General features: G+C 42.3%; 1 protein-coding gene across 1 annotated transcript in view; it reads right to left on the bottom strand.

The window, feature by feature from the left end:
• The window catches only part of LOC145394156 (uncharacterized), a 156,957-nt gene that overhangs the window by 63,688 nt on the left and 67,794 nt on the right, over positions 1-25,475 (bottom strand). The window contains exon 7 of the mRNA XM_080268135.1: positions 15,060-15,244. Within this exon, the coding sequence (XP_080124261.1) occupies positions 15,060-15,244 (185 nt within the window). The remainder of the gene's footprint in view (positions 1-15,059; positions 15,245-25,475) is intronic.

The following is a 25,475-nucleotide window of genomic DNA, read 5'->3' on the forward strand; positions in this document are numbered from 1 at the left end:
GCCCCGCTCGCAGCTTACACCACCTCTCTCTCATTTACCTCTCCACTCCATCCCTCCATCTCATCCTCAGCCTCCCTTTCCCTCTCTCCACCTCACTCACAGAAACTCTTCTCATTAGTCTCTCACTCTCCATCCTCTTCAAATGGCCAAACCACCTCACTGTATTTCTTCTAACGCTTTCTATCACATCCACGCCACAATGCTCCTTCACTTCCTCATTTGTCACTCTGTCTCTCCATGTAACTACACATGCTCCTCTCAAATAACTCATTTCCACTTCTCTCATTGTTGACTTGTGTCCTTCTAACAAGGTCCAAGCTTCACTTCCATATGTTAGAGTTGGTATCACAATACTACCATGCTGAGACTTTAATACTTCCAAGCTAACTTCCCTATTTCTTATCACTGTTTTCAAAGAACAAGCAACCTATCTTCCTTGTTGTACCCTTTCAAGCACTTCACCTTCCAAATTTTCATCTTTACTAATCACATTATGCAAGTATTTAAATGCACTCACATATTCCATTTCCTCATCATCCAACCTCACTGTAAATTCAGTTACTTCATTTCTCTTGGAGACCACAATTTTACTCTTCACTATATTCACCTTTAGATTTCGTTTCTTACACATTCCCCCAAACTCATCCTCCTTTCGGGACTTAGGCAAAAGCTTTGCCATTGCACTTAACATCTCTAAGGCTTTCGATCGAGCCTGGCATAAATCTTTAATTTCCAAACTGCCCTCTTATGGTTTCAATCCTTCTATCTGTGTCTTCATCGCTAACTTCCTTTCTGGTCGTTCTATAGTCGCTGTTGTAGACAGCCATCGTTCTTCTCCTACATCTATCAACAGTGGTGTTCCTCAGGGCTCTGTCCTACCACCCACTCTCTTCCTTTTATTTATCAATGACCTTCTAAGCTGTACATCTAACCCTATCCACTCATATGCTGATGACTCCACCCTTCACCATTCCATTTGGTTCCCACAACGCCCATCTCAGAAGTTACTTCAACAAGCAAGGGATGAGGCTATGGCACACCTAATGTCTGACTTGGCTCGTACCTCTGACTTGGGTAAAAATAACCTGGTTGTTTTTAATGCATCCAAGACTCAGTTCTTACACCTATCATCCTGACAAAATCTTCCACAGGTATACCCACTAATATTTGATAATATTCAGCTTAATCTTGCATCATCCTTGACAAAGCTTGGGGTTTCATTTACTCGGGACTTATCTTGGAAAGATCATATTACATCTCATGTAAAATCTGCTTCCAAGAGATTGGGTGTGCTAAGCCGACTCCATTCTTTCTTTACCCCTGCACAATTGTTGACTCTATACAGGGGTTTTATCCATCCCTGTGTGGAGTACAACTCTCATGTGTGCGGAGGCTCCCCACATAAAGCTCTTCTCAATAGGGTGGAGTCAAAGACTTTTCGTCTCATTAACTCTCCTCCTCTTACTGACTCCCTTCAACCTCTGTCTCTTCGTCGCACTGTTGCATCTTTATCTCTTTTCTATCGCTACTTTAATGGTCACTGCTCCTCTGAAATGTCTGCATGCATTCCTCCACCCCTACGACGGGTGCGTTGCACCCGTCTAGCAGCAAACTCTCATCCCTTTTCTGTCCAACTCTCTAATGCAAGAGTTAACCGTTACTCCCAGTCCTTCATTTATGCAACAGGTCAACTCTGGAACTGTCTCCCTCTGTTTATATTTCCTGCTGCCTATGATCTCCAGTCTTTCAGACGCAGTGTGTTCAGGCATCTTGAAATGATCAGTTCTTGAATTTGGCTGTCTATTGTATTTTGTTTTTCTCTTGGAGGCAACTGTTATTGTGGGCTCAGGGCCTTTGGCTCCTTCTTTCTCATTAAAAAAAAAAAAAAAAAACACCACGTCTTGCAGTTCCCCTTCTTCTTCACTTAACAATACAGTATCATCTGCAAACAACAGTATGGGAAGTTTCCACACACTCTCATTAGGGCTGCTCCAGCATCCACTGCCCTACCTTGTATCTTTTTTATAACCCCATCCATATACTGCAGCAGCCAACACACATCGCACACACAACATAAACATCCTTCAGTTAAACATAGATGGCATAAACACCAAAAAACATGAACTCACACAATTCATCAAACAACAGAACATACACATTGCCATCTTACAAGAAACAAAACTACACAGAGCACAGAAAACACCGACATTTCATAACTTCACCACCATTTGACAAGACTGGGCCGACGGCGGCGGAGGTGGACTCATCACCCTGGTACACAAATCCATCAAATTTGCAGATACCAGTGCACACACAAAGTCACTTCTCCCCCCACATGACACCACAACAGAAATACAGTCAATCAAAATACGCACTGGCAACAAATCACACATAACAATCGCTAACACATACATTCCCTCCAAATCGTCCCCCACAGTACCACACAATTACTCTCCACAGATACACCACATCACTAACATATCCAACATCATCCTGGGTGGTGATTTCAATGCCAAGTTGTCTGCCTTGCATGTCAACAACCCTGACACAGACAGAGGGCTGGTACTACAATCCCAGACAGATCACCTTTTCATACTAAACAGTCTAGACCAACATACCCATATCCCACACCGAGCCCTCTTCCTCCCATCATCTCCAGACATCACCATCTGCTCCCCAAACCTCACCCCCACTACATCATGGAGAGTGGTCAAAACCCTGGGTTCTGATCACCTCCCAATCATCATCACTACCAAAACCAGAATCACCCCAGCTGCCCACAAACACACATACACTAATTATAAGAGAGCCAACTGGGAGGCGTTTGTAACTGAAACAGAACAACATCTCAAAACACTAAACAGTACACCCATCACAAACATCAACACCACTGTGCACACTCTCAATACAATTATACAAATTGCAGACAAAAGACACATCCCTAGAGGCAACAGAAAGAGAGAAAACTCCAACTTCACATCAGAAATTCAAGGCCTCATCAGACAACGGGAAACACTGCGACACTCCCCAACACCCCATACACAAGACACCATAAAACAAATACATGAACTCAACACTCAAATAAACAATAAAATATCGGAACAGCAAACACTAAACTGGAAAAATTACCTCCAAACACTTGACCACAAAACAAACATCATCAAACTCTACAAAACACTAAACAGCATCACATTTTCCAACAGCAACACCACACAATCACACGCTGCCATCACAACAACAGACACCATACCCTCAAACAAACAACAAGCAAATATTCTCATCAATCACTTTTCACAAGTTAGCCATCTAAACCCTCACCCTGAAGATCAATGTATCATCCGATGTAAGAGACAGTTCCCCACAGACCCAGACTATGCGCCTTTCACTTACAACCAGACGAAGCACATCATTAACAACCTCAAGCACTCATCTGCCTGTGGACCAGACAACATAAGAAACATTCACCTTAAACACCTAGGACCACAAGGCATACAAGCACTCACCAACATATCAAACTACAGCTACTCACACAACATAATACCCAACATCTGGAAGCATGGCAATATCATCACTATCCCTAAACCCAACAAAGACCCCACATTACCCTCCTCACATCGCCCCATCACACTCCTCTGCACCCCCTCTAAAGTCACTGAACGACTGGTACTACAACTAGTCACACCTCACATTCCCCTAGACCAGTCACAACATGGCTTTAGGCCACTACACTCCACAAACACCCTTCTTACAGACCTTACACAGAGAGTTTTCGATAGCATGAATTCAGCTAGGCCACCACACAGAACACTCCTAATCATACTAGACATTAGCAAAGCTTTTGATACCATCCCCCGCCACAACCTCACAAACAAAATACTCAACACAAACATGCACAATAACACAAAAAGATGGCTGGCAAGCTATTTAGCAGTCAGATGTGCACACGTAACATTTGCCGGTCAGTCTTCTAACATCAGAAACTTCACAAACGGCGTCCCCCAAGGATCTGTTTTGTCCCCTACACTCTTAAACCTATACATGCACGACGTACCCACACCCCACACACCACAGATACACATAGCTTCCTATGCAGATGATATAACACTTACATGTACGCACCAAAACGCAAACACAGCTGCACACATCATTCAACCTTACCTCAACACACTACACGAATGGTTCATCACAAATAGGCTCAAAATAGCCCCAGCCAAATCTATGGTGACTCTTCTCACAAACTGGACAGCAGAACACAGTCACATCCCACACCTCACCATAAACAACACTCCCCTACCACACACACACACACACACACACACACACAAAATCCTTGGTGTAACATACAATACATCAATGTCATTTAAACAAAACATCACAAACATTAAAAATAAAATAACACCAAGACTCAATGCTTTGAAGTCACTTGCCCATACAACATTCGGACACAACAAAGAAACCACCACCACAGTATACAAACAATACATATGTTCAGTGTTGAATTATGCAAGCCCTGCCTGGGCTTCTAACCTGACCAAAACACACTACAACACTACAGACCATACAGAACAAGGACCTAAAAATAATCACAGGCTGCACAGCTACAACACCCACAGACCACCTACATCAAGAAACCAAAGTCCTCAAAGTCAAGGATCACCTAGACATGAGAGGCACCCAGTTTCTTGCTGCAGCCTCCACAAACCCACAACATCCTCTACAGTACATGGCAGCACATCCACCCACACCAAGGAACATCAAAACAACACCCAGCACACGATACCATACACAAATACTGTCATCTCTACCCCCTCGCCCACCTCAGTACAGCTTCCAGAAGCACATCCACACTCAGATCACTCGCCACTCCATTCAGTCACTTAAAGACAACACACAGCTGCATGCACGGCCTCCTGACATCCACCCTTCTGAATCCTATCTTCATGAGGACAGTGTCCACCTGGCCAGGCTGAGATGTGGGCACCATCCAGCCCTCTTAAGCTACCAGAAGAGGCTGGATGACTCCGTCGCTGATGCCTGTCCAGGATGCAACACAGCACCCCATACTATTAAGCACATTATGGAAGACTACATTGCACACAATCACCTATGCCAGCAACAAAACATACACTCAATGAGAGCTCTGTGGGAAAGCCCGGTCTCGGCCATGGCCTTCCTAAGAGACTCGGGGCTGTTCGGCCAGACTGCCTAGGGAACAACTACTACCACTACAGACTGAACAACCATGGAGACACGACACATCCCTGTTTCAATCCAACAGACAGAAAAATTCACTCGGCACACTGCAGCCTTAGCCCACTCATACATGCTCTTCATGGCATTCAGCAACTTCCCATTTACTCCATATATCCTTATATTCTTTATATTTTCCACATTCCTTTTCTATGCACCCTGTCATATGCTTTCTCCAAATCCATGAGGCAGCATATAACTTTTTCCCATCTCTAGAAACTTTTTCATTAAAGACCTAAGAATGAATACCTAATCTACACAATCTCTTCCCTTCCTAAAACCTCCCTGTTCTTCTCCAATTAATTCCTCTGTTATTTCCCCAACTCTGTCAATAAGTATCCTACCATATACTTTTCTTATTACACTCAGAAGACAAATGCCACTATGATTAGCACACACTTCTTTTTCTCCTTTTCCTTTGTATAGGGAAATAATTACAGTATACCTGACTTCTGATCCTCCAGACTCTACCTTCCTCCCAGGCCAATCTGCATATCTTCCATTTCCATTCTACTACTATCTCTCCCCCATGCTTGAGCATTTCACCACACACTCCATCAATTCCAGGGGCTTTCCCCATTTGGACTTTCTTCATTGCTTCCACTACTTTCATCGTACTGATCTCTTCATCCCCTCTCACCTCCCTCCTTCCCCCACGATTCCCTAGCCACTTATACTTGCATTACTTTCATTCTGACTGTTCAACAGTTCCATAAAGTGTTGTCTCTATCTGCTCACTTTTTCTCCCTTCTCCACTAGCTATCTGACATTTTTATCTTTCACTCCCCAACTAACTTCTTTATCACCCTGTGAAACTCTCTTTAACCCTTTCCAGAGCATTTTCTTACACTCCCTCCACTTTACACTCAGATTCCTTCCAAATCCCTTATCCACTCTCTTCTTGTTCTTACTAAACTTTTCACCCCTCTCTTCCTCTCAACATATAACTCTCTCTTCTGTCTCTCAACTTCCTCCATGCTCCTGCTGCCCATCCACTCACTATATGCTTTCTTCTTTTGTACCAGTCTGTCTCACCTCTTCATTCCACAATGCTGTTCCATGCACCTCTTTTCGTCTTCTCTTCGCCCCACACACCATCTCACATGTTGCACAGATTTCGTCTGTGAATATCTTACACACACCTTCCACCTCAGCCATCTGCTCCAAATCATATTTACCCAATTGCTCCTCCACTTCTCCCTTATATTCTGCCTTTTTTCCATCCTCTTGCAACCTTTCTACCTCCTCGTATGTACTACTTCCTCCTGTTCTTTCCTCCTTCTATTACTCCACTGCATTTGAACCTTAACTTTCACAACCACCATGTGGTGATCAGAAAGTTTACTCCCTCATCTTCTGTATGCTCTTGCATCCATTACATACCTTCTCATTCTGTCATCCACACACACATGAATCAATCATTGCCTTCCATTCATTCGGTTCACCACCCATCCTTCTCATCACTCGCCACATATACCTGTGTATCATTTTGTGTCTGAAGTGAGTACTGGCTTTCACCAACCCCCTCCTCGCAAAGATGTCCACTACAGCACTGCCAGTTTCATCCACTTCTGCAGGCACACCCCAGTCTCCAACTACTCCAACCACCTTCACATTCCCTGCTTTTCCATTCATATCTCCAATCAAAAACACTCTCTCATTCTTTCAAACTTTTCCATGCATGCCTCCACATTTGCCCAGAACTCTTCTTTCACTCTGCTTGCACGATCTTGTGTTGGCATTTACACACACACAATTGCCCACAATTGTAATCCTAGTTTCAATCTTTCCCACACAATCCTTGAACCAACTGATCCATACTCTCTTATATTCTCCTTCCATCCCTTGCACACAGCAATACATACTCCCTCTTTTGCCCTCTCACTTTTTACCTACTCCCGCACATATACCCCATCCATACGCACAGTCTCTCACACTCTCGCCCTTCCATTTAGTCTCAGTTAAACTACATATGCCCACTATTGCACTCTCAAGCACCTGGACAATCTCTCTCTCTTTCATCTCATCATTTGCACCTCCTACATTCCACAACACATTCTGTAACACAATCCGTACCATATCCTTTGTTCGGTCCTTAGTCATCACCTTTTGATCAGTCTAATGCATGTTATTCATAATTGTTGTATATCATCACAATCTGCAACTTTGCATTAACATACAAAAATATATGAACGCGGAATATACAAAATGCTGCATGTAACTATGGAAGAAGTGTTACAAAATCTACAATGTCATTTAGAACACAACAGAGAGGATCATATAAGGGGCTTTCAAAACTTTGCAACACTTCTTCCTCAGCAATTTATTAGTCACATTACATCTTAGCATCCTCTTTTATAGTACCGATTGTAATAACCGAAATGAAACTTCACAAATTAATCACACTGGTCTGGCTGAGATTCAATCTCAAGCCCTCCCACTTTTAACATTAGCACGTTACCACTGAGCCAAAGAGAGGATCCCTAATTTGCCTCTAAGACATGGGCTTTTATAAACCCCATTACATCACTTTTCTCCCCTTGATGATTACATTTCAAACACACGGCAGCGTAGCATCAGAGGCCATCATTAGAGACGCTGCAGACCACACCAAACAGCTCATCCCTGGGATGTAAGGAGTAGAACACTGTCAGCTAATCAACATCATTGCCCTCCAAGCCTCATCTCACATCCCACACCGCTGCCAACTAATGTAATAGCAGAAATGAAACTTGACAAATTAATCACAACGGTCTTGCCAAGATTCAATTTCAGGCCCTCACGCTTCAAACACGCGCACGTTACCACTGAGCCAAAGAGAAGATCCCCACTTTAGCTCTAAGCAACGCAGGCTTTTATAGACCTCATTACACAATGTAAAACAATATCGACATTAAAATTATATAATTAGCATACAAGGCAATGTTAAGGTGTACTATGCAAAATAAATTGCTATGGAAAAGATGTTACAAAATCTCCAAACCCATCCAAAATATAACTCATAATTACACATAAAAACATATCCAAAATATATCATCACCCTTATCATCATCATTATCAAATCTTTACTGTCATCATTATCAACATCAAAATCATCATCATTATACTGATCATTATTCCCACCAGAGGTAAACTGAGGTAGGATCCTGAAACATCATCATATCATCATCATCATCATCATTGTACTGAATTATGATTTGGGTGATGATGATGATGATCCTGAAACATCATAGCTTCATTATCATCATGATCATCATACTGAATTATGATTAAGGTGACGATGATTATAATGATGTGATGATATTTCAGGATCATGATCATTATCATCATCCAAATCATAATTCTGTATGATGATGATGATCTACTTCAGTGTATGATCTACATAATACACAGTAATCATAACTGGCACCAACATCAACCTCTCAGCCTTAATAATGACAGGATCATCACCTTCCCAGCCCAAACTCTCACCTACATATGGGGTGAGGTAAGATACAGAAACAAGGTATGGGAAAGTACAAAGGCTGCAAAACTATCAAACAGCATACCCAGTGAAATGGTCCACACAAACATTCATTCATCATTCAACCTCCAAACTAATTATACTCAAAAGGTACAGTATGTCTCTGCTGCAAGTTGCCTTTTTTAACATTATTTTTTGCATTTACCTGTACTTCACAGTAAATTGCTGAAAAATGCACATCAATGTAAAATTCACATAGGTAGCAAGTGGGTGGTTAACATGGTCTCACTGATGTCAGGGGCATGTTTAACCTAAGCGGGGCCCAGGGCACTTGGTAAGCTGCGGGGCCCCTTCACTTCTAACACACACACACACACACACACACACACACACACACACACACACACACACACACTGGAGAGAGAGAGAGAGAGAGATCCAGCCTCTCACTTCACAGGCCGCCCACAAGCGGGACAGAGTTTAATGTGAACCATTCTGTTGTAAACTTCTAATTCTCTCTCTCTTTATATATGGTCAACTGAACAGATAAATTTATCTTAAGCAGGGCAGACTGAGAGCATCAGCATTATTTGTACAGTAGAGTTAGAACTCTGTAGTATTGTTGTAATTAATATGAATTTACCTAAATATTAATATGCGGTATGCATTTATCTTTTCTGTTATATGTGGGGCCCCATGGACCACAGGGCCTAAAGCGGGCCATACATACACAGGCGAGCCTGTCCGGTGGCCTGAAGAGGCCGGCCCATTCAGGCAAACCTGGGCGTGTGTGGGCAGGGAACAGGCACCTGCGCAGGCGGTCTCAACGGTCGTCGTGGGATCTGTCACAGACAGATTTTCGTAGTCAGGCTCCGGTCAGATTCAGGCAAACTGAGTGTGTGTGGGGTACCGTAGGCCGTCAGGCGTCAGTCTTGTGTCAGTTGCGAGGGAGAATTTTAAATCCTCATACGAGCAACCTGTGGCAATAAACCTCAGTGTGGCTGTCAGTCTTTCATGGGGCGAAATAGCACTCCTCATACAGGTATCCTTCTTCCTTATTATTGAGGAAACCAGTGACAACAGCTGCAGGTAGGGATCATCGTCCATCCTCAAGTAATTAAACCAGTCATTTTTCTTTCACTGGAGTTCTTTCAACAGTCAGATGGGACAACTTACTCCTCATCAACCAATCTTTTGCCCATTTGGTCTGTTTTTTCCTCCTCTTTCTATTATTTACAATACAGGAAGCGCCAACAGCCCCAATAGCACACAGCTCCAGGTCATCTGTGGGCAGTGGAGCATCCATGGCCACCCTCACGCCACGGCCTTTCACTTGCAACTGAGCTAGACTCGTGGGGCCGACTGAATCGTGTGTGGGCAAAGCATTGTTCGTTGAGGCCGGCCTCTTCAGGCCACCGGACGGGCTCGTCTGTGTGTGTATGGCCACTTAAGGCACGTGCCCTATGTACCCTGAGGTAAACATGTCTCTGATGGAAGTACAGAACTACCATGGAAGTCATGTGGAGTCAAAAGACTGACAGCTGGCCTTGCACACCACTCCCAGGCAAGAAAGTCAACCACATTTACAGAGTACTGTAGTCAAAGTCTGAGCTGAGATTACAACACACACACATTTCTTCTATACAACTAAGATTTATTTTCTAGGGTAGGCTGGAATAACTGGCCTTGGATGGCAGTTGGTCTAAAAGACGGAAAATTCCAAATCCAAACCAAAGGCCTTAGCTGGCAACAGTAAAGGCATGCTAGAGCCACTAAAAACACTTGAATCAACCGTCTTAGTGGCACACCACTGGTGATCAAGCTGCATGGCACCCAGCATCACTGGTCATGGCCATCAGCAAGTATAAAAAACTTGAATCAACCATCTTAGTGGCACACCACTGGTGATCAAGCTGAATGGCACCCAGCATACACTGGTCATGGCCATCAGCAAAAAAAAAAAAAAAATCTGTGTGGTCAAGGACTTCAAAAATGTAAAAACATACTCTTCATTACAAGTCAGGGATGCACTACAGTACCAACTGCAAAGGAAAAGCTGTGATATATTAGAACACATCCCTGACTTACCTATTATTGTACAGTAGGGCACCAGGCTTCACACCTAATAGGGACTGTGAAAAGTGCCGCGAAAGTTGATTTTGCCAAAGTTGGGGCATTGCCCTTATGGGAAACAAGCTAACAGGGACTGGGACTGAAAGAAAATTCACCCCCTAGTGTACTTCCTACTTTAAATATGTCCTAAAGTTGCGGTACCTGAAATGTTGCTATTAACACATTAAATCATAAAGTAAATAACAATGAAACTTAAAAACATCATAAAATAAGTACAATAAACTTAAATACAGTAAGTTTTGGCAATATTACTTACACGTATAACACTCACACTCCCTCCATTCAAACATAACACTCACTAAAAACACCAAGGCGAATGGCTTCATGGACTCGATGCTAAGGGAATATCCAAGGCTTTGGACAGGGCTAGTGGGCCCCACCACTGCCTCCACCAGCATCTCCATCACCACCACTGCCTCCAACACCAGCTCAATCATCACCATTGCCTCAAATACCATCTCCATTACCACCACTGCCTCCAACACCATCTCCATCACTATCACTGCCTCCAACACCGTCTCCATCACCATCACTGCCTCCAACACCGTCTCCACTCCTCTCTTGTTGAGCCCTTTGATGCAGCACATTCACTCAGTAATACATCTCCCTTGAAGCTTACCTCTCTTGCCTCTCCACAAAGCCCAAGAATCCCTCATCGTGCACAAGGTTGGCCACGGCTTCAGGATCTGGGCAGGTGCCATGTTCAGAAGACCCCTCAGCTAACAGTGGGACCTCCACTTCCCTAGCCACCTGGTGCCTCAATTTTAGGTATCGAGTTATCAGCGCCTTATGGACTTCCTAGATTTGTTCGCTGAACACTTCACCAATGAGGGAGACAATTGATTTACTATTCTCCATCACTTTCTCTTTTTGGGTGAAAGTGACAGGTTCAATCTCCTAAGCAATTGGCTTGCAGGCAATAATAATGTGGGACAAAAATGAAGTAGTTGGGGCTCTTTCCACCTCCTCTTGTGGCTCCTGGGCAGTCTGTTGTTACGTCTTCATATCCTTATCTAGTATTTCCTTATTGGACTCCTGTGGAGGAGCAGGGCTGAACAGGTACTTGATTTCTTGCTGTGTTGCATCAGCAAACCCAGGAACTGGGATCTGCCGTATCATCTCCACTGTTTCTTCTGAGAGCAGTTGTTGCTCTTCCCAGCCGGGCTGACTGGTGACAAAATTTGGCAACAGCAGCTTCCATGGATGGGTAAAAGTGGGCACAGAGGGCAACTCCCATGCCCTTACAAAAGCCTCAAATGCCTGACAGATGTTAAATTTTTTCCAGAAAACCTTGGCAGAGATTGTGGTGTCAGAGGTTGTGGAGGAAGCAGGCACAGGTTCGTCAATATCAGTCTTGCTGTCTGAAACAGGCGGTGTGGAGGTCCTAGGCCTAGGCCACTCAGAGTCCTGGATTTCTAGCAGCTCCTGTTGTGTGGCTGTGGCCGCTCTAAGCCAGTTGTGGATGCCCTGATAAAAAATTTGTTTGGTGTTGACAATCGCCTCCTGATCCAAAGGCTGGATCTTTGAAGCGGTGTTTGGAGGTAGAAACACCACCTGTACTGCCGGGTGCCACCTAACAAGGAAACGGGCATGGCCTGGAGCACTGTCCATGAACAACAGGACATGGAAGGCCAGGCTGTACTCTTCACAGAATGTTTTTGCATCATGGATAGATTGGTTGTCAAACCACTCCATGGACATGGTGGAGGTCATGTAGGCCTTGGAGTTGGATTTCCAAATGTATCCCCTCAGGCTCTCCATGCTGGCGTGCTTGTAGGCTCGTGGGCACTTCGAGTGGTACAGGATAAGAGGTTGCATTCTGTGGGTTCCCATAGCATTGGAGGTCAGGAGGGCTGTAAATCCGTCCTTTGCCATCTTGGCGCCCCTGGCCTGCCTTTCGAACGTGGCAATATATGTTGTGCAGGGGATCTCTTCCAATGTACCCCAGTCTCATCACAATTATAGACCTGGGCCAAGGAGTACTAGCCATCCTCAACAATTTTTCGGCTGCAGCTTGGAAGGAGGCCGCAGCTTCCACATGCCTCCCTGTGGTAGAATACATGCTTGACTTTGGCCCTGCCTTTGACTCTATGTAGCCAACCCCGTGATGCAGTGAACTCTGGGGGTGACACAAAGTTATGTTTCTTTGCAACTGCATCATAAAAAATGAGCAGGCCTGATCTTGAGTTTCAGGCCCTGACACACAAACACCTTCCTGGGCCTTCCTATTCAACCACTGTAACAAATAATGTTCAACCACTAACAGAACTGAGCTGAACTTGGTCACTGCTTTCCCACGTCTAGCTCCGGCGCCTGGTTCAAAATACTTCTTCACAAGGGCTAGATTGACTTCAAGTTCACTCACATGCTTTCTCGAACTAAGCACAGTCTTCTCTGACACATTATATATTTTGCATATTTCAGAGTTACAAGCAACTTTCTTCATTTCTGCCACAATTTTATTGTTTAACATGTTATCATACTTTGTTTTTTTTCACCCACTTGCAGTGATAGTCACCTGGCCTTCCCTTTACTGCCTGCTAGTCCAGGTTCACACCTTCTTACATCATTTCCACTATCATCCAGTCCACTTCCAGCTCCACTTCAAGCACAAGATGACATATTACCGCTAATTTCTTTCTTTCATTCTTCCTCTTCCTTCTGTCTATGGGTGACTGTACACTGTGCAACAAGCCAAATGGTTTCCTGTACACCAGAAAACCATTTCCTATGCTGGGTGGTAACCATATAACCAAATTATGGCGCCTGGTAGTTTAATGGGTAATTGAGGTGCTCCAATCGGATTGAGCCAGTGCAGGTTTGTATCCAAGGGATAGTTAGGGTTTACTGCTCATGTAATGCCACTCAGGGATGAGTGAGACTTGTCCCTCTCATCTTAAATGTCAGGACAAACTTCCCTAGCCCCAGGCTCCTGCATTTCTCATGGAGCAACACTGGAGTAATGATGAATGAATGAATGAACTAATCAACATTGCAAGAGTGTAACAGTCAACTTGCTGACACACTGAACAAGTATGGGCAGCAGGCTGAAAGTGAGTGTTGGCATTTGCATCGCAGTGGTGAGAATCCGAAACTTGTGGTGCCAGAGGCACGAAAATGTTTTTTTGTCACAAATGCTCAGTTAAGGGAAAATATGATGGCGGCGGCAAAAATGTGTTTTGCCAATCTGGATGCTGCAAAATGTGGAACCCCGCTTTACTGAAAAACTGTAGATCCTCCATTTACACACTCTCTGTTTGCCAAATACACATTTTTCCACAGCAATATAAACTTCTACTCCATCCCTGTTTCTACAGTTAACAATCTTATTTTTTTTTCGTTTCAACCATCATCCAATCCTACGTTTCCCCATGAGGAGCATAGGAGCCTGGGCTAGGCAAGTTGGTCCTGACATTTAAGATGAGAGTGACCAGCCTCACTCATCCCTGAGTGGCATTACATGAGCAATAAACCCAAACCACCCCTTGGATGTAAACTAACACAGGCTCAATCCAACTGGAGCGCCGTAATTACCCAATCCTGGCTGACCTTCCATCTGTGCTCACTGACATTCAAAATACCTGTGGAGGGACTTGACAGTCACATGCTGCCAATGTCACAGCTGTGGTGCATGTGCACCCAGCATCCTTTACCCCTTGCTGCCTGGCCATTGTTCTGTGTCCTTGACCTCAGTTTGTGTCAGAATCCCATGTAACCCAGCCATCATTTTGGAAATACAGTGTAAATGCAGTGACAATATGCTGCCCAAAGACCAAAATTTCCTTAAACCAGGTGGAGAGGATAAACCAAGGCTGCTAAGTCAGATAAGCAACACGAAAACTCCCTGGTTTAGCTGCTCAACCTCAAATATCTCCCCCTCCCAAAACCACCATCACTCCATCATATGCAGCCTCCACATGATTTATTATAGAAAAAAAGCCACCTAATACCATTATGTTCTTGTTCATGCACTCTTTTTGTCTAATAATGATCAGGGTGTTTTTGTACACGTCTGATATGGGTCAACTTTTCAAAAGGGTCAAAAGTAGAGACTTTGGAAAAATTCAAGGATGTGGAGCCCTCTTCTTCCAAATGAATATAGGTCTTATAGCATACTTTACATGCTTTTGTTTGCACAGTTACTTTTATCCCCCTACACTAGCCATATAAACACAGAGTCTACTGTACTTAATAAGCCTTATTTTAATCTTACCTCTCGCCTTCATTTACAACATTGACGCCAATCACCCATTTGTCATGTACCAGCTTCTGCCGCACACCCAGGATTTTCAAAGGTGGTGGATGTGATGACTGAGGCTTTTGTGGTTGTGGCAGTGGTGGTTGTGTGGTCTTCTCTTGACATTTTTCACCCAACAATGATAAAGCTGGCATCAGGGTCTGGAAGTGAAATACAGTAATCTTGAACACAATACTGTACAGTAAGTGCTCAGTATGAACTGCTTTTTTTGACCTTCTTTCTCCATCAAGTGGATGTCTAAGTACAGCCATACCCCAATATCTGACACATCTCTAACTGACTGCCCGCTACACCGAACAAAAGAAATTGGGGAACGTTCCCACAATCCGAACACCCATCACTTCGCTAGTCCAAACACTTCCTTGCTCCCTAGGTTTGAAACGAGCTCGTCCAAACACAGATGTGGTGGTGCATGAGACTCTCTCGGTCCTCCCTCCATCCCCTCTCTTCTTCCCTCCCCCATCCCCCGCCACACTCAGCACTGTCAGGTGTGTCTCCCTCCCCATCCCCCGCCACACTCAGCACTGTCAGATGTGTCTCCCTCCCCATCCCCCTGCCCTCCCCAACCCCAGGTTGTCTCCCTCACCGTCCCCAAACCCTCCCCCATCCCTCCTTGTCTTCCGTGTGTGTGTATTTACCTATTTGTAGTATAGAGGAATTGAGCAATGCTCATGTTGTCCTGTCTCTATATCCACATTTACCAAGTCTACCTTTACACACATGAATGTTTTTCTCATGCACCACCTTTTCGTCTAAGTCGTTCCAAATACTTATGTATTTCCCTAATATGCATAATAGTGATATACACGAAATGTGCTATGCTCGTGGGTTTCTGTCGCTGTTTCTCAGTAAGTCAAATTTAGCTTTAACTCGTTTAAGTTTTTAGACTGGATGATCTCTTTGTCCAGGCTATTCCATAAGTCTATACATCTGTAAGGAAAGCTATATTTCTTGATATCCTTCAAGCAGCTTGACTTTTTTAATTTCATTCCGTGTCCTCTTGTTGCTCTCTTATCCCATAAAAACAGATCTTCTTTGTCAATTTTATCTACTCCCACCATAGTCCTCAACACTGCAATCATGTCTTCCCTCTTTCTCCTTTCCTCTAAGGAAGGCAAATCCAGCTTTTCTAGCCTCTCTCTGTTTGACAGGTCTGTCAGACTGGGGACCATCTTGGTTGCTGTTCTTTGTATTCTCTCAATCTTGTTTATATCTTTTTTTTTGTGTGGGCACCACACTACCGCTGCATATTCTAACCTGGGGTGGATCATGGCCACTATCAGTTTTTTCATCATCTCCTCATCCATATAATGAAATGCTACTCTTATGTTAGTCAAGAGTTTATAAGTCTCTCCAACTATCTTGTTAATGTGCTTTTCTGGTGACACACTATCTTGGACCAGCACTCCCAAATCTTTCTCTTCTTTCATTTTTGTGATTAATTCATTACCCAACAAATAATTCAGTGATGGCATCCTGGTACTTTTACCCATTTCCAGTATTTTACATTTCTTTACATTAAATTTCATTTCCCACGTCCGGCTCCAATCATGTATCCTATCCAGATCCTCCAGCAGCATTTTACAATCATCCTCGACCTCTACCTTCCTCAAGATCTTTACATCATCAGCAAACAGACTTGCATAACTGTTCACTCCATCTACCATATCATTTACGTAAATCAGGAACATTACTGGCGCCAACACCGAGCCTTGAGGGACTCCACTTGTTACTTCCCTCCATCCAGACATCCTATCCTTTATTACTACTCCTCATTTGTCTGTCTCTCAAAAAGTCTCTCATCCATTCCAGAAGTTTCCCCTTCAGTCCTCCTATATATTCTAGTTTCCACATTAGTCTCTTATGGGGTACCTTGTCAAAGGCCTTCTCTAAGTCTAAGTACACACAATCCACCTAACCATCTCTCTCCTGTACCACATCAATCGCTCTTTAGTAAAAACTCAACAAGTTAGAAACACATGACCTTCCACTTCTGAGTCCAAACTGACATTCAGCCAAAATATGCATCTCTTCTAGATATTTTATCCATCTGTTTTTCAGGATTCTCTCGCACAATTTTGCGACCATGCTGGTTAAAGACACTGGTCTATAATTCAGGGGTTCTTCCCTGTTTCCTCCCTTATCGATTGGTACCACATTTGCCCTCTTCCATTCTTGTGGGCACTTTCCCCTCTTCCAGAGAACACATGATTAAACTGTGTATTTTATCTACCAGTTGTTCTTTGCATTCCTTCAGTACCCAATTAGAAATTCCATCAGGTCCTGGGGCTTTCCTTACATCTTGAGTTTCCAGTAATTTATACACTTCCTGTACCTCCACTTTTATATCCTTTATCACCAGTATATTTCTAATCACTCCCTCCCCTTCCACAAACTCTTTTTCATTAGTGAAAACCAATTGGAAACATTTGTTCATTATTTCAGCTTGCACTGCTGCATCTTTATAAACTTCTCCTTTTACTTTCAGTTTGGTGATTCCATCCTTTTGTTTCAGTCTGCCATTAACAAATCTATAAAACAGTTTGGGTTCATCCTTGCATTTGTCTATTATACCTTTTTCAAAATTCCTTTCTTTTTCTCTACGTATTCTTGTGTATTCATTTTTAATTCTCTTATATTCTTCCTTTGTTCTGTTGTTACCTCTCTTTCTCCAATTGTTCCACACCTTATCTCTCTCTTTTTTTGCTATCATACACCTTCTATTAAACCACTTCTTTTCTCCTGTTTTCTTTCCCTCTTACTCTTGGTACAAATTTTTCCACTCCCAAATTATAGAGGTCTAGAAAGATATCTCACTTCCTCTGTATCTCTCTTGTTTCTCTGAATTTTCTCCAATACGCATTTTCAAAAAAGTTTCTCAATCCTGTAAAATTTCCTTTCCCAAAGTTGTATCTTCCCTGTCTATGAAGCTCGTCTTTTGGCTCAACGTTCCCTATTATCATCTGGAACTCAATGACCACATGATCATTTTTTCCTAAAGGACAGAGATATTTCAATGATTCTATTACATCGGGTTCTTTGGTAAACACTAAATCTAACCTGGCTGGTGTGTCCTCACCTCGAAACCATGTCTCTTCTTTGACCCATTGCGTCATCACATTATTCATTATTATATTTAATAACATAGTGCCCCACGAATCCTCGCCACCTCCTGATTACCATTCCTCCCGGTCCACCTCTTTACAGTTAAAGTCTATCTATCCATCTGTTGCCAGACGCCTCAATCCCGTTTGGGGTGGCCACAACCAAATCGCCTCCACGTCGCCCTGTCCCCCACCATTTCACTGCCCTGCTCCCAACTCACACCCCCCTCTCTCATATACCTCTCCACCCCATCCCTCCATCTCATCCCCGGCCTCCCCCTCCCTCTTCCCCCCTCCACCTCGCTCACATACACTCTCTTCATCAGTCTCTCACCCTCCATCCTCTCCACATGGCCAAACCACCTCAGTGTGTTCCTCATAACGCTTCCTATCACATCCACATCCACACCACAACGCTCCTTTATATCCTCATTCGTCAGCCTGTCTCTCCATGTGACTCCACAGGCTCCTCTTAAATAACTCATTTCCACTGCTCTCACTCTTGACTTGTGTCCTTCCAACAACGTCCAAGCTTCACTTCCATACGTTAGAGTTGGTATCACAATACTGTCATGTAGTAACTTTTTCACCTCCATGCTCACTTCCCTGTTTCATATCACTGCTTTCAAAGAACCAGCAACCTTTCTTCCCTGCTGTACCCTTTCAAGCACTTCACCCTCCAAACTTCCATCCTTACTCATCACACTACCCAAGTACTTAAATGTACTCACATTTTCCAATTCCTCACCATCCAACCTCGCTGTACATTCACTGACTTCACCTCTCTCAAAGACCATCACTTTACTCTTCCCTACATTCACCGTTAGATTCCGTTTCTTACACACTCTCCCAAACTCATCCACCAAGCCTTGCAGCTCCCCTTCGTCTTCACTCGACAACACAGTATCATCTGCAAACAACAGTACAGGGAGTTTCCAAACACTATCCTCTCTCACCAGGGCCACTCCAACATCCACTACCCTACCTTGTACCTCTTTTATTACCCCATCCATGTACAGATTGAACAACCATGGAGACATGACACATCCCTATTTCAACCCAACCTTCAAAGAGAAAAATTCACTTAGTTCACCATCCACACGCACTGCAGCCTTAGCACCATCATACATACTCTTCACAGCATTCAACAACTTCCCATCTACTCCATATATTCTTAATACTTTCCACAATCCTTGTCTATACACCCTGTTATATGCTTTCTTCAAATCCATGAAAGCCGCATACAACTTCTTTCCCTTCTCTACAAACTTTTCCACTAAAGATCTAAGAATGAATATCTGATCTACACAACCTCTTCCCTTCCTAAAGCCTCCCTGTTCTCCAACTAATTCCTCTGTTCTTTCTCTAACTCTGTCAATAAGTATGCTACCATATACTTTTCCTATTATATATTATTAGTTAAAGTCACCCACCAAAATTATATTATTGCTTTTCTCAATTATTTTTAAATAGCTAACCATATCTGACAACATCTCCTGGTATTTGTCATCATTCCATGCTCTCGTCTTAGGGGGAACGTACACTACCGCCATATCTCTCTTAACATTCTCTCCAGTTTCTAATTTCATATGTATCACTTCAGCCCTGCCTTCTCCCATTTCCACGGTATCTACATTTATGTTGTTCTTCACTGCTATCATCACTCCTCCTCCCGTTTTTTCTTTTCTGTCTTTTCTCCACAGTTTGTATTTACCATCTCCCAAATGAACATCAATATCTTCTCGTAATTTGGTCTCTACAAAGCACATGACATCAGGTTCATGTTCTCTCAAGAAATCGTTAATTTCAAGCCTTGCCGATATTAAACCATCAACATTAGTATATATCACCTTCAAATTATTTTTGATGTTTTTCATACCCTCTTCTCTCCTTCTCTCTGTCAGTACCACTTCCTCAACTTCTGATCTTTCACAGCCATCTCCCTTAGTTTCCTTCACTTCTATTTCCTTAAATACCACTTCCTTACTTTCATATCCATCACTCTCCAAAAAAAAGTACAGTATTACATTCTTCCTCTGTCCTCTTATCATTTTTTTCCTTTACTTGTTCCTTCAAAAATTTTAAAACTTTTCTTTCTTCTTCATTCAAATCTTTTCTTATTATAATATTTTCCATCTCTGCCTCTTTGCTTAATTTCCAAGTCACTTTAAGAATATCATCTACTACACTTTCTGCTGACAACTTGACTCTCATTGGTCTTATTTCCCCTTTCTTATAAGGCCCTATTCTCCTTACTTCTTCAATTTCTTCTACCCACTTGTCTCCTTCGGGATCAATCTTGCCTAATATTCCTCTCACCATGTTCGTGTCTTTCTCGAGTCTCACGGATCTAACCTTCTCTTCCTCCACCCTGTGTGTGTGTGTGTGTGTGTGTGTGTGTGTGTGTGTGTGTGTGTGTGTGTGTGTGTGTATTTACCTATTTGTATTTACCTATTTGTATTTACCTATTTGTAGTATACAGGAATTGAGCAATGCTCGTGTTGTCCTGTCTCCATATCCACATTTATCAAATCTACCTTTACACACATGAACGTTTTTCTCATGCACCACCTCTTTGTCTAAGTCGTTTCAAATATTTAAGAATATACCTAATTGTGATATACACGGAATGTACTATGCTCGTGGGTTTCCGTCGCTGTTTCTCAATAAGTTGAATTTAACTTTAAACTCGTTTAAGTTTTTTGACTGGACGATCTCTTTGTCCAGGCTATTCCACAAGTCTATACTTCTGTAAGGAAAGCTATATTTCTTGATATCCTTCAAGCAGCTTGACTTTTTCAATTTCATTCCATGTCCTCTTGTTGCTCTCTTATCCCATACAAACAGATCTTCTTTGTCAATTTTATCTACTCCCACCATGGTCCTGAACACCGCAATCATGTCTTCCCTCTTTCTCCTTTCCTCTAACGAAGGCAAATCCAGTTTTTCCAGCCTCTCTCTGTATGACAGGTCTGTTAGAATGGGGACCATCTTGGTTGCTGTTCTTTGTATTCTTTCAATCTTGTTTATATCTTTCTTTTTGTGTGGGCACCACACTACCACTGCATATTCTAACCTGGGGCGGATCATGGCCACTATCAATTTTTTCATCATTTCCTCATCCATATAATGAAATGCTACTCTTATGTTAGTCAAGAGCTTATAAGTCTCTCCAACTATCTTGTTAATGTGCTTTTCTGGTGACAAACTATCTTGGACCAGCACTCCCAAATCTTTCTCTTCTCTCCTTTTTGTGATTAATTCATTACCCAACAAATAATTCAGTGATGGTCTCCTGGTACTTTTACCCATTTCCAGTATTTTACATTTCTTTACATTAAATTTCATTTCCCACGTCCGGCTCCAATTGTGTATCCTATCCAAATCCTCCTGCAGTATTTTACAATCCTCCTCAACCTCTATCTTCCTCAAGATCTTTACATCATCAGCAAACAGACTCGCATAACTGTTCACTCCATCTACCATATCATTTACGTAAATCAGGAACATTACTGGCGCCAACACTGAGCCTTGAGGGACTCCACTTGTTACTTCCCTCCATCCAGACATCTTTTCCTTTATTACTGTCCTCATTTGTCTGTCTCTCAAAAAGTCTCTCATCCATTCCAGAAGTTTCCCCTTTAGTCCTCCTATATATTCTAGTTTCCACATTAGTCTCTTATGAGGTACCTTGTCAAAGGCCTTCTCTAAGTCTAAGTACACACAATCCACCCAACCATCTCTCTCCTGTACCACATCAATCGCTCTTGAGTAAAAGCTCAACAAGTTTGAAACACATGACCTTCCACTTCTGAATCCAAACTGACATTCAGCCAAAATATTCATCTCTTCCAGATATTTTATCCATCTGTCTTTCAGGATTCTCTCACACAAATTTGCGACCATGCTGGTTAGAGACACTGGTCTATAATTCAGGGGTTCTTCCCTGTTTCCTCCCTTGTAAATTGGTACCACATTTGCCCTCTTCCATTCTTTTGGAACTTTCCCCTCTTCCAGTGAGCATACAATTAAGCTGTGAATTTTATCCGCCAGTTGTTCTCTGCATTCCTTCACTACCCAATTAGAAATTCCATCAGGTCCTGGGGCTTTCCTTACATCTTGAGTTTCCAGTAATTTATACACTTCCTGCACCTCCACTTTTATATCTTTCATCACCGGAACATTTCTAATCACTCCCTCCCCTTCCACAAGCTCCTTTTCTTTAGTGAAAACTGACTGGAAACGTTTGTTCATTATTTCTGCTTGCATTGCCGCATCCTTAAAGACCTCTCCATCTACTTTCAGCTTGGTGATTCCTTCCTTTTGTTTCAGTTTGCCATTAACAAATCTATAAAACAGTTTGGGTTCATCCTTGCATTTGTCAATTATACCTTTTTCAAAATTCCTTTCTTCTTCTCTACGTATTCTTGTGTATTCATTTCTTGTTCTTTTATATTCTTCCTTTGTTCTGTCGTTACCTCTCATTCTCCAATTGTTCCACGCCTTATCTCTCTCTTTTTTTGCTATCATACACCTTCTATTAAACCACTCCTTTTTCCTGTTTTCTTTCCCTCTTACTCTTGGTACAAATTTTTCCACTCCCAAATTATAGAGGTCTAGAGAGATATCCCACTTCCTCTGTATCTCTCTTGTTTCTCTGAATTTTCTCCAATCCGCATTTTCAAAAAAGTTTTTCAATCCTGTAAAATTTGCTTTGCCAAAGTTGTATCTTCCCTGTCTATGAAGCTCGTCTCTTGGCTCGACGTTTCCTATTAACATCTGGAACTCAATGACCATGTGATCACTTTTTCCCAAAGGACAGAGATATTCCAATGATTCTATTACATCGGGTTCTTTGGTGAACAGTAAATCCAACCTTGCCGGTGTGTCCTCACCTCGAAACCGTGTCTCTTCTTTGACCCACTGCGTCATCACATTATTCATTATTATATTTAATAACATAGTGCCCCACGAATCCTCGCCGCCTCCCGAGTACCATTCCTCCCAGTTCACCTCTTTACAATTAAAGTCACCCACCAAAATTATATTATTGCTTTTCTCAATTATTTTTTGCAAATAGCTAGCCATATCTGACAACATCTCATGGTATTCGTCATCATTCCATGCTCTCATCTTTGGGGGAACATACGCTACCGCCATATCTCTCTTAACATTCTCTCCAGTTTCTAATTTCATATATATCACTTCAGCCCTGCCTTCTCCCATTTCCACAGTATCTACATTTATGTTGTTCTTCACTGCTATCATCACTCCTCCTCCCTTTTTTTCTTTTCTGTCTTTTCTCCACAGTTTGTATTTACCATCTCCCAAATGAACATCAATATCTTCTCTTAATTTGGTCTCTACAAAGCACATGACATCAGGTTCATGTTCTCTCAAGAAATCATTAATTTCGATCCTTGTCGATATGAAACCTTCAACATTAGTATATATCACCTTCAAATTATTTTTGACATTATTAATACCCTCTTCTCTCCTACTCTCTGTCCATACCACTTCCTCAACTTCTGATCTTTCACAACCATCCCCCCTAGTTTCCTTCACTTCTATTTCCTTAAATACCATTTCCTTACTTCAATATCCAATACTCTCCAAAAAAAAGTATTACGTTCTTCCTCTGTCCTCTTATCATTTTTTTCCTTTACTTCTTCCTTTAATGATTTTAAAACTTCTCTTTCTTCTTCATTCAGATCTTTTCTTATCATAATATTTTCCATCCCCGCCTCTTTGCTTAATTTCCAGGTCACTTTAAGTATCTCATTTATTACACTTTCTGATGTAAACTTGACTCTCATTGGTCTTGTTTCCCCTTTCTTATAAGGCCCAATCCTGCTTACTTCCTCAATTTCTTTTACCCACTTGTCTCCTTCGGGGTCAATCTTGCCTAATATTCCTCTCACCATGTTCGTGTCTCTCTCGAGTCTTGCGAACCTAACCTTTTCTTCCTCTTCCCTGTTTCCAAATACTACCACACATCTGTTCCTTTCTACAGTTTCTCTCACTATTTTCTCTTTTTTCTTCAGTATTTTCACTACATTTTCTTCCATTTCTTTCTTGTGTGTGTGTGTGTGTGTGTGTGTGTGTGTGTGTGTGTGTTTACCTAGCTGTGATTTACGGGAAAGGTGCCATGCTCACACTGTCTCGTCTCCACAATTACTTATGTCCAGCTTGGTTTTGAAATCATGATTATCCTTGGCATTTATCACCTCTTTATCCAGGTTATTCCATGCTTTAATAGTTCTGTAAGGGAAGCTGTATTTTTTTATGTCTCTCTTGCACGTGATCCTTTTCAACTTTTTTCCGTGACCCCCCGTTTCTCTTTCGTCCCACAAAAACAGGTCCTCCCTATCAAGCTTCTCCACTCCCTTGGAAACTCTGTACATATTACAGTAATCAGTTCTTCCCTTCTTTTTTCTAGGGTTGCAAGATTTAGTCTCAACAGTCTTTCCTTGTACAGTAATTCTCTCAAGACAGGTACCATCTTTGTTGCTGCTCTTTGTATTCTTTCAATCCTTCTTATATCCTTTTTTTCATGTGGTGACCATACCACTGCTGCATATCCAGCCTTGGGTGAATCATTGATACAACCAACTTTTTCATCATCTTTTCGTCCAGATAAGTAAACGCAACTCTTATGTTCCTCAAAAAAATGTTACATGTATCTCTTGATCTTGATTATGTGATTTTCTGGCAAAAGGTTGTCTGAAAACAGTACCACTAAGTCTTCCTCTTCTTTAGTTTTACTAATCCATTCGTTCCCCATTCTGTATTTTCCCGTTTGTATCATTGTATTCTTTCCAAATTTCATTACTTTACATTTCTTCGCATTAAACTGCATTTCCCACCTTTGACTCCAGTCAGATATCTTATCAAGGTTCATTTGCAGCTGTTTACAGTCTTCCTCTTTTTTCATTTTTCTTAATAGCTTGGCATCATCTGTAAACAGACTTATATAACTGTCTATTCCTTCCACCATATCATTTACGTAAACCAGGAACATGACTAGTGCCAAAACTGACCCTTGAGGTACACCACTAACTACTTTACACCACTCTGACTGCTGGTCCATTACAACTGTTCTCATCTCCCTATCCTCCAAAAAATCTTTCATCCACTTCAGTGAAGCTCCTTTTAGACCTCCTACATGTTCAATTTTCCACAACAATCTCCTGTGTGGTACCCTGTCAAATGCTTTCTTTAGGTCTAAAAAGACACAGTCAATCCATCTGTCCCTCTCTTGCATACC

Source organism: Coenobita brevimanus, chromosome 26, assembly GCF_032717465.1.
Source record: "Coenobita brevimanus isolate Jiangsu-jjx chromosome 26, ASM3271746v2, whole genome shotgun sequence".
NCBI lineage: Eukaryota > Metazoa > Arthropoda > Malacostraca > Decapoda > Coenobitidae > Coenobita > Coenobita brevimanus.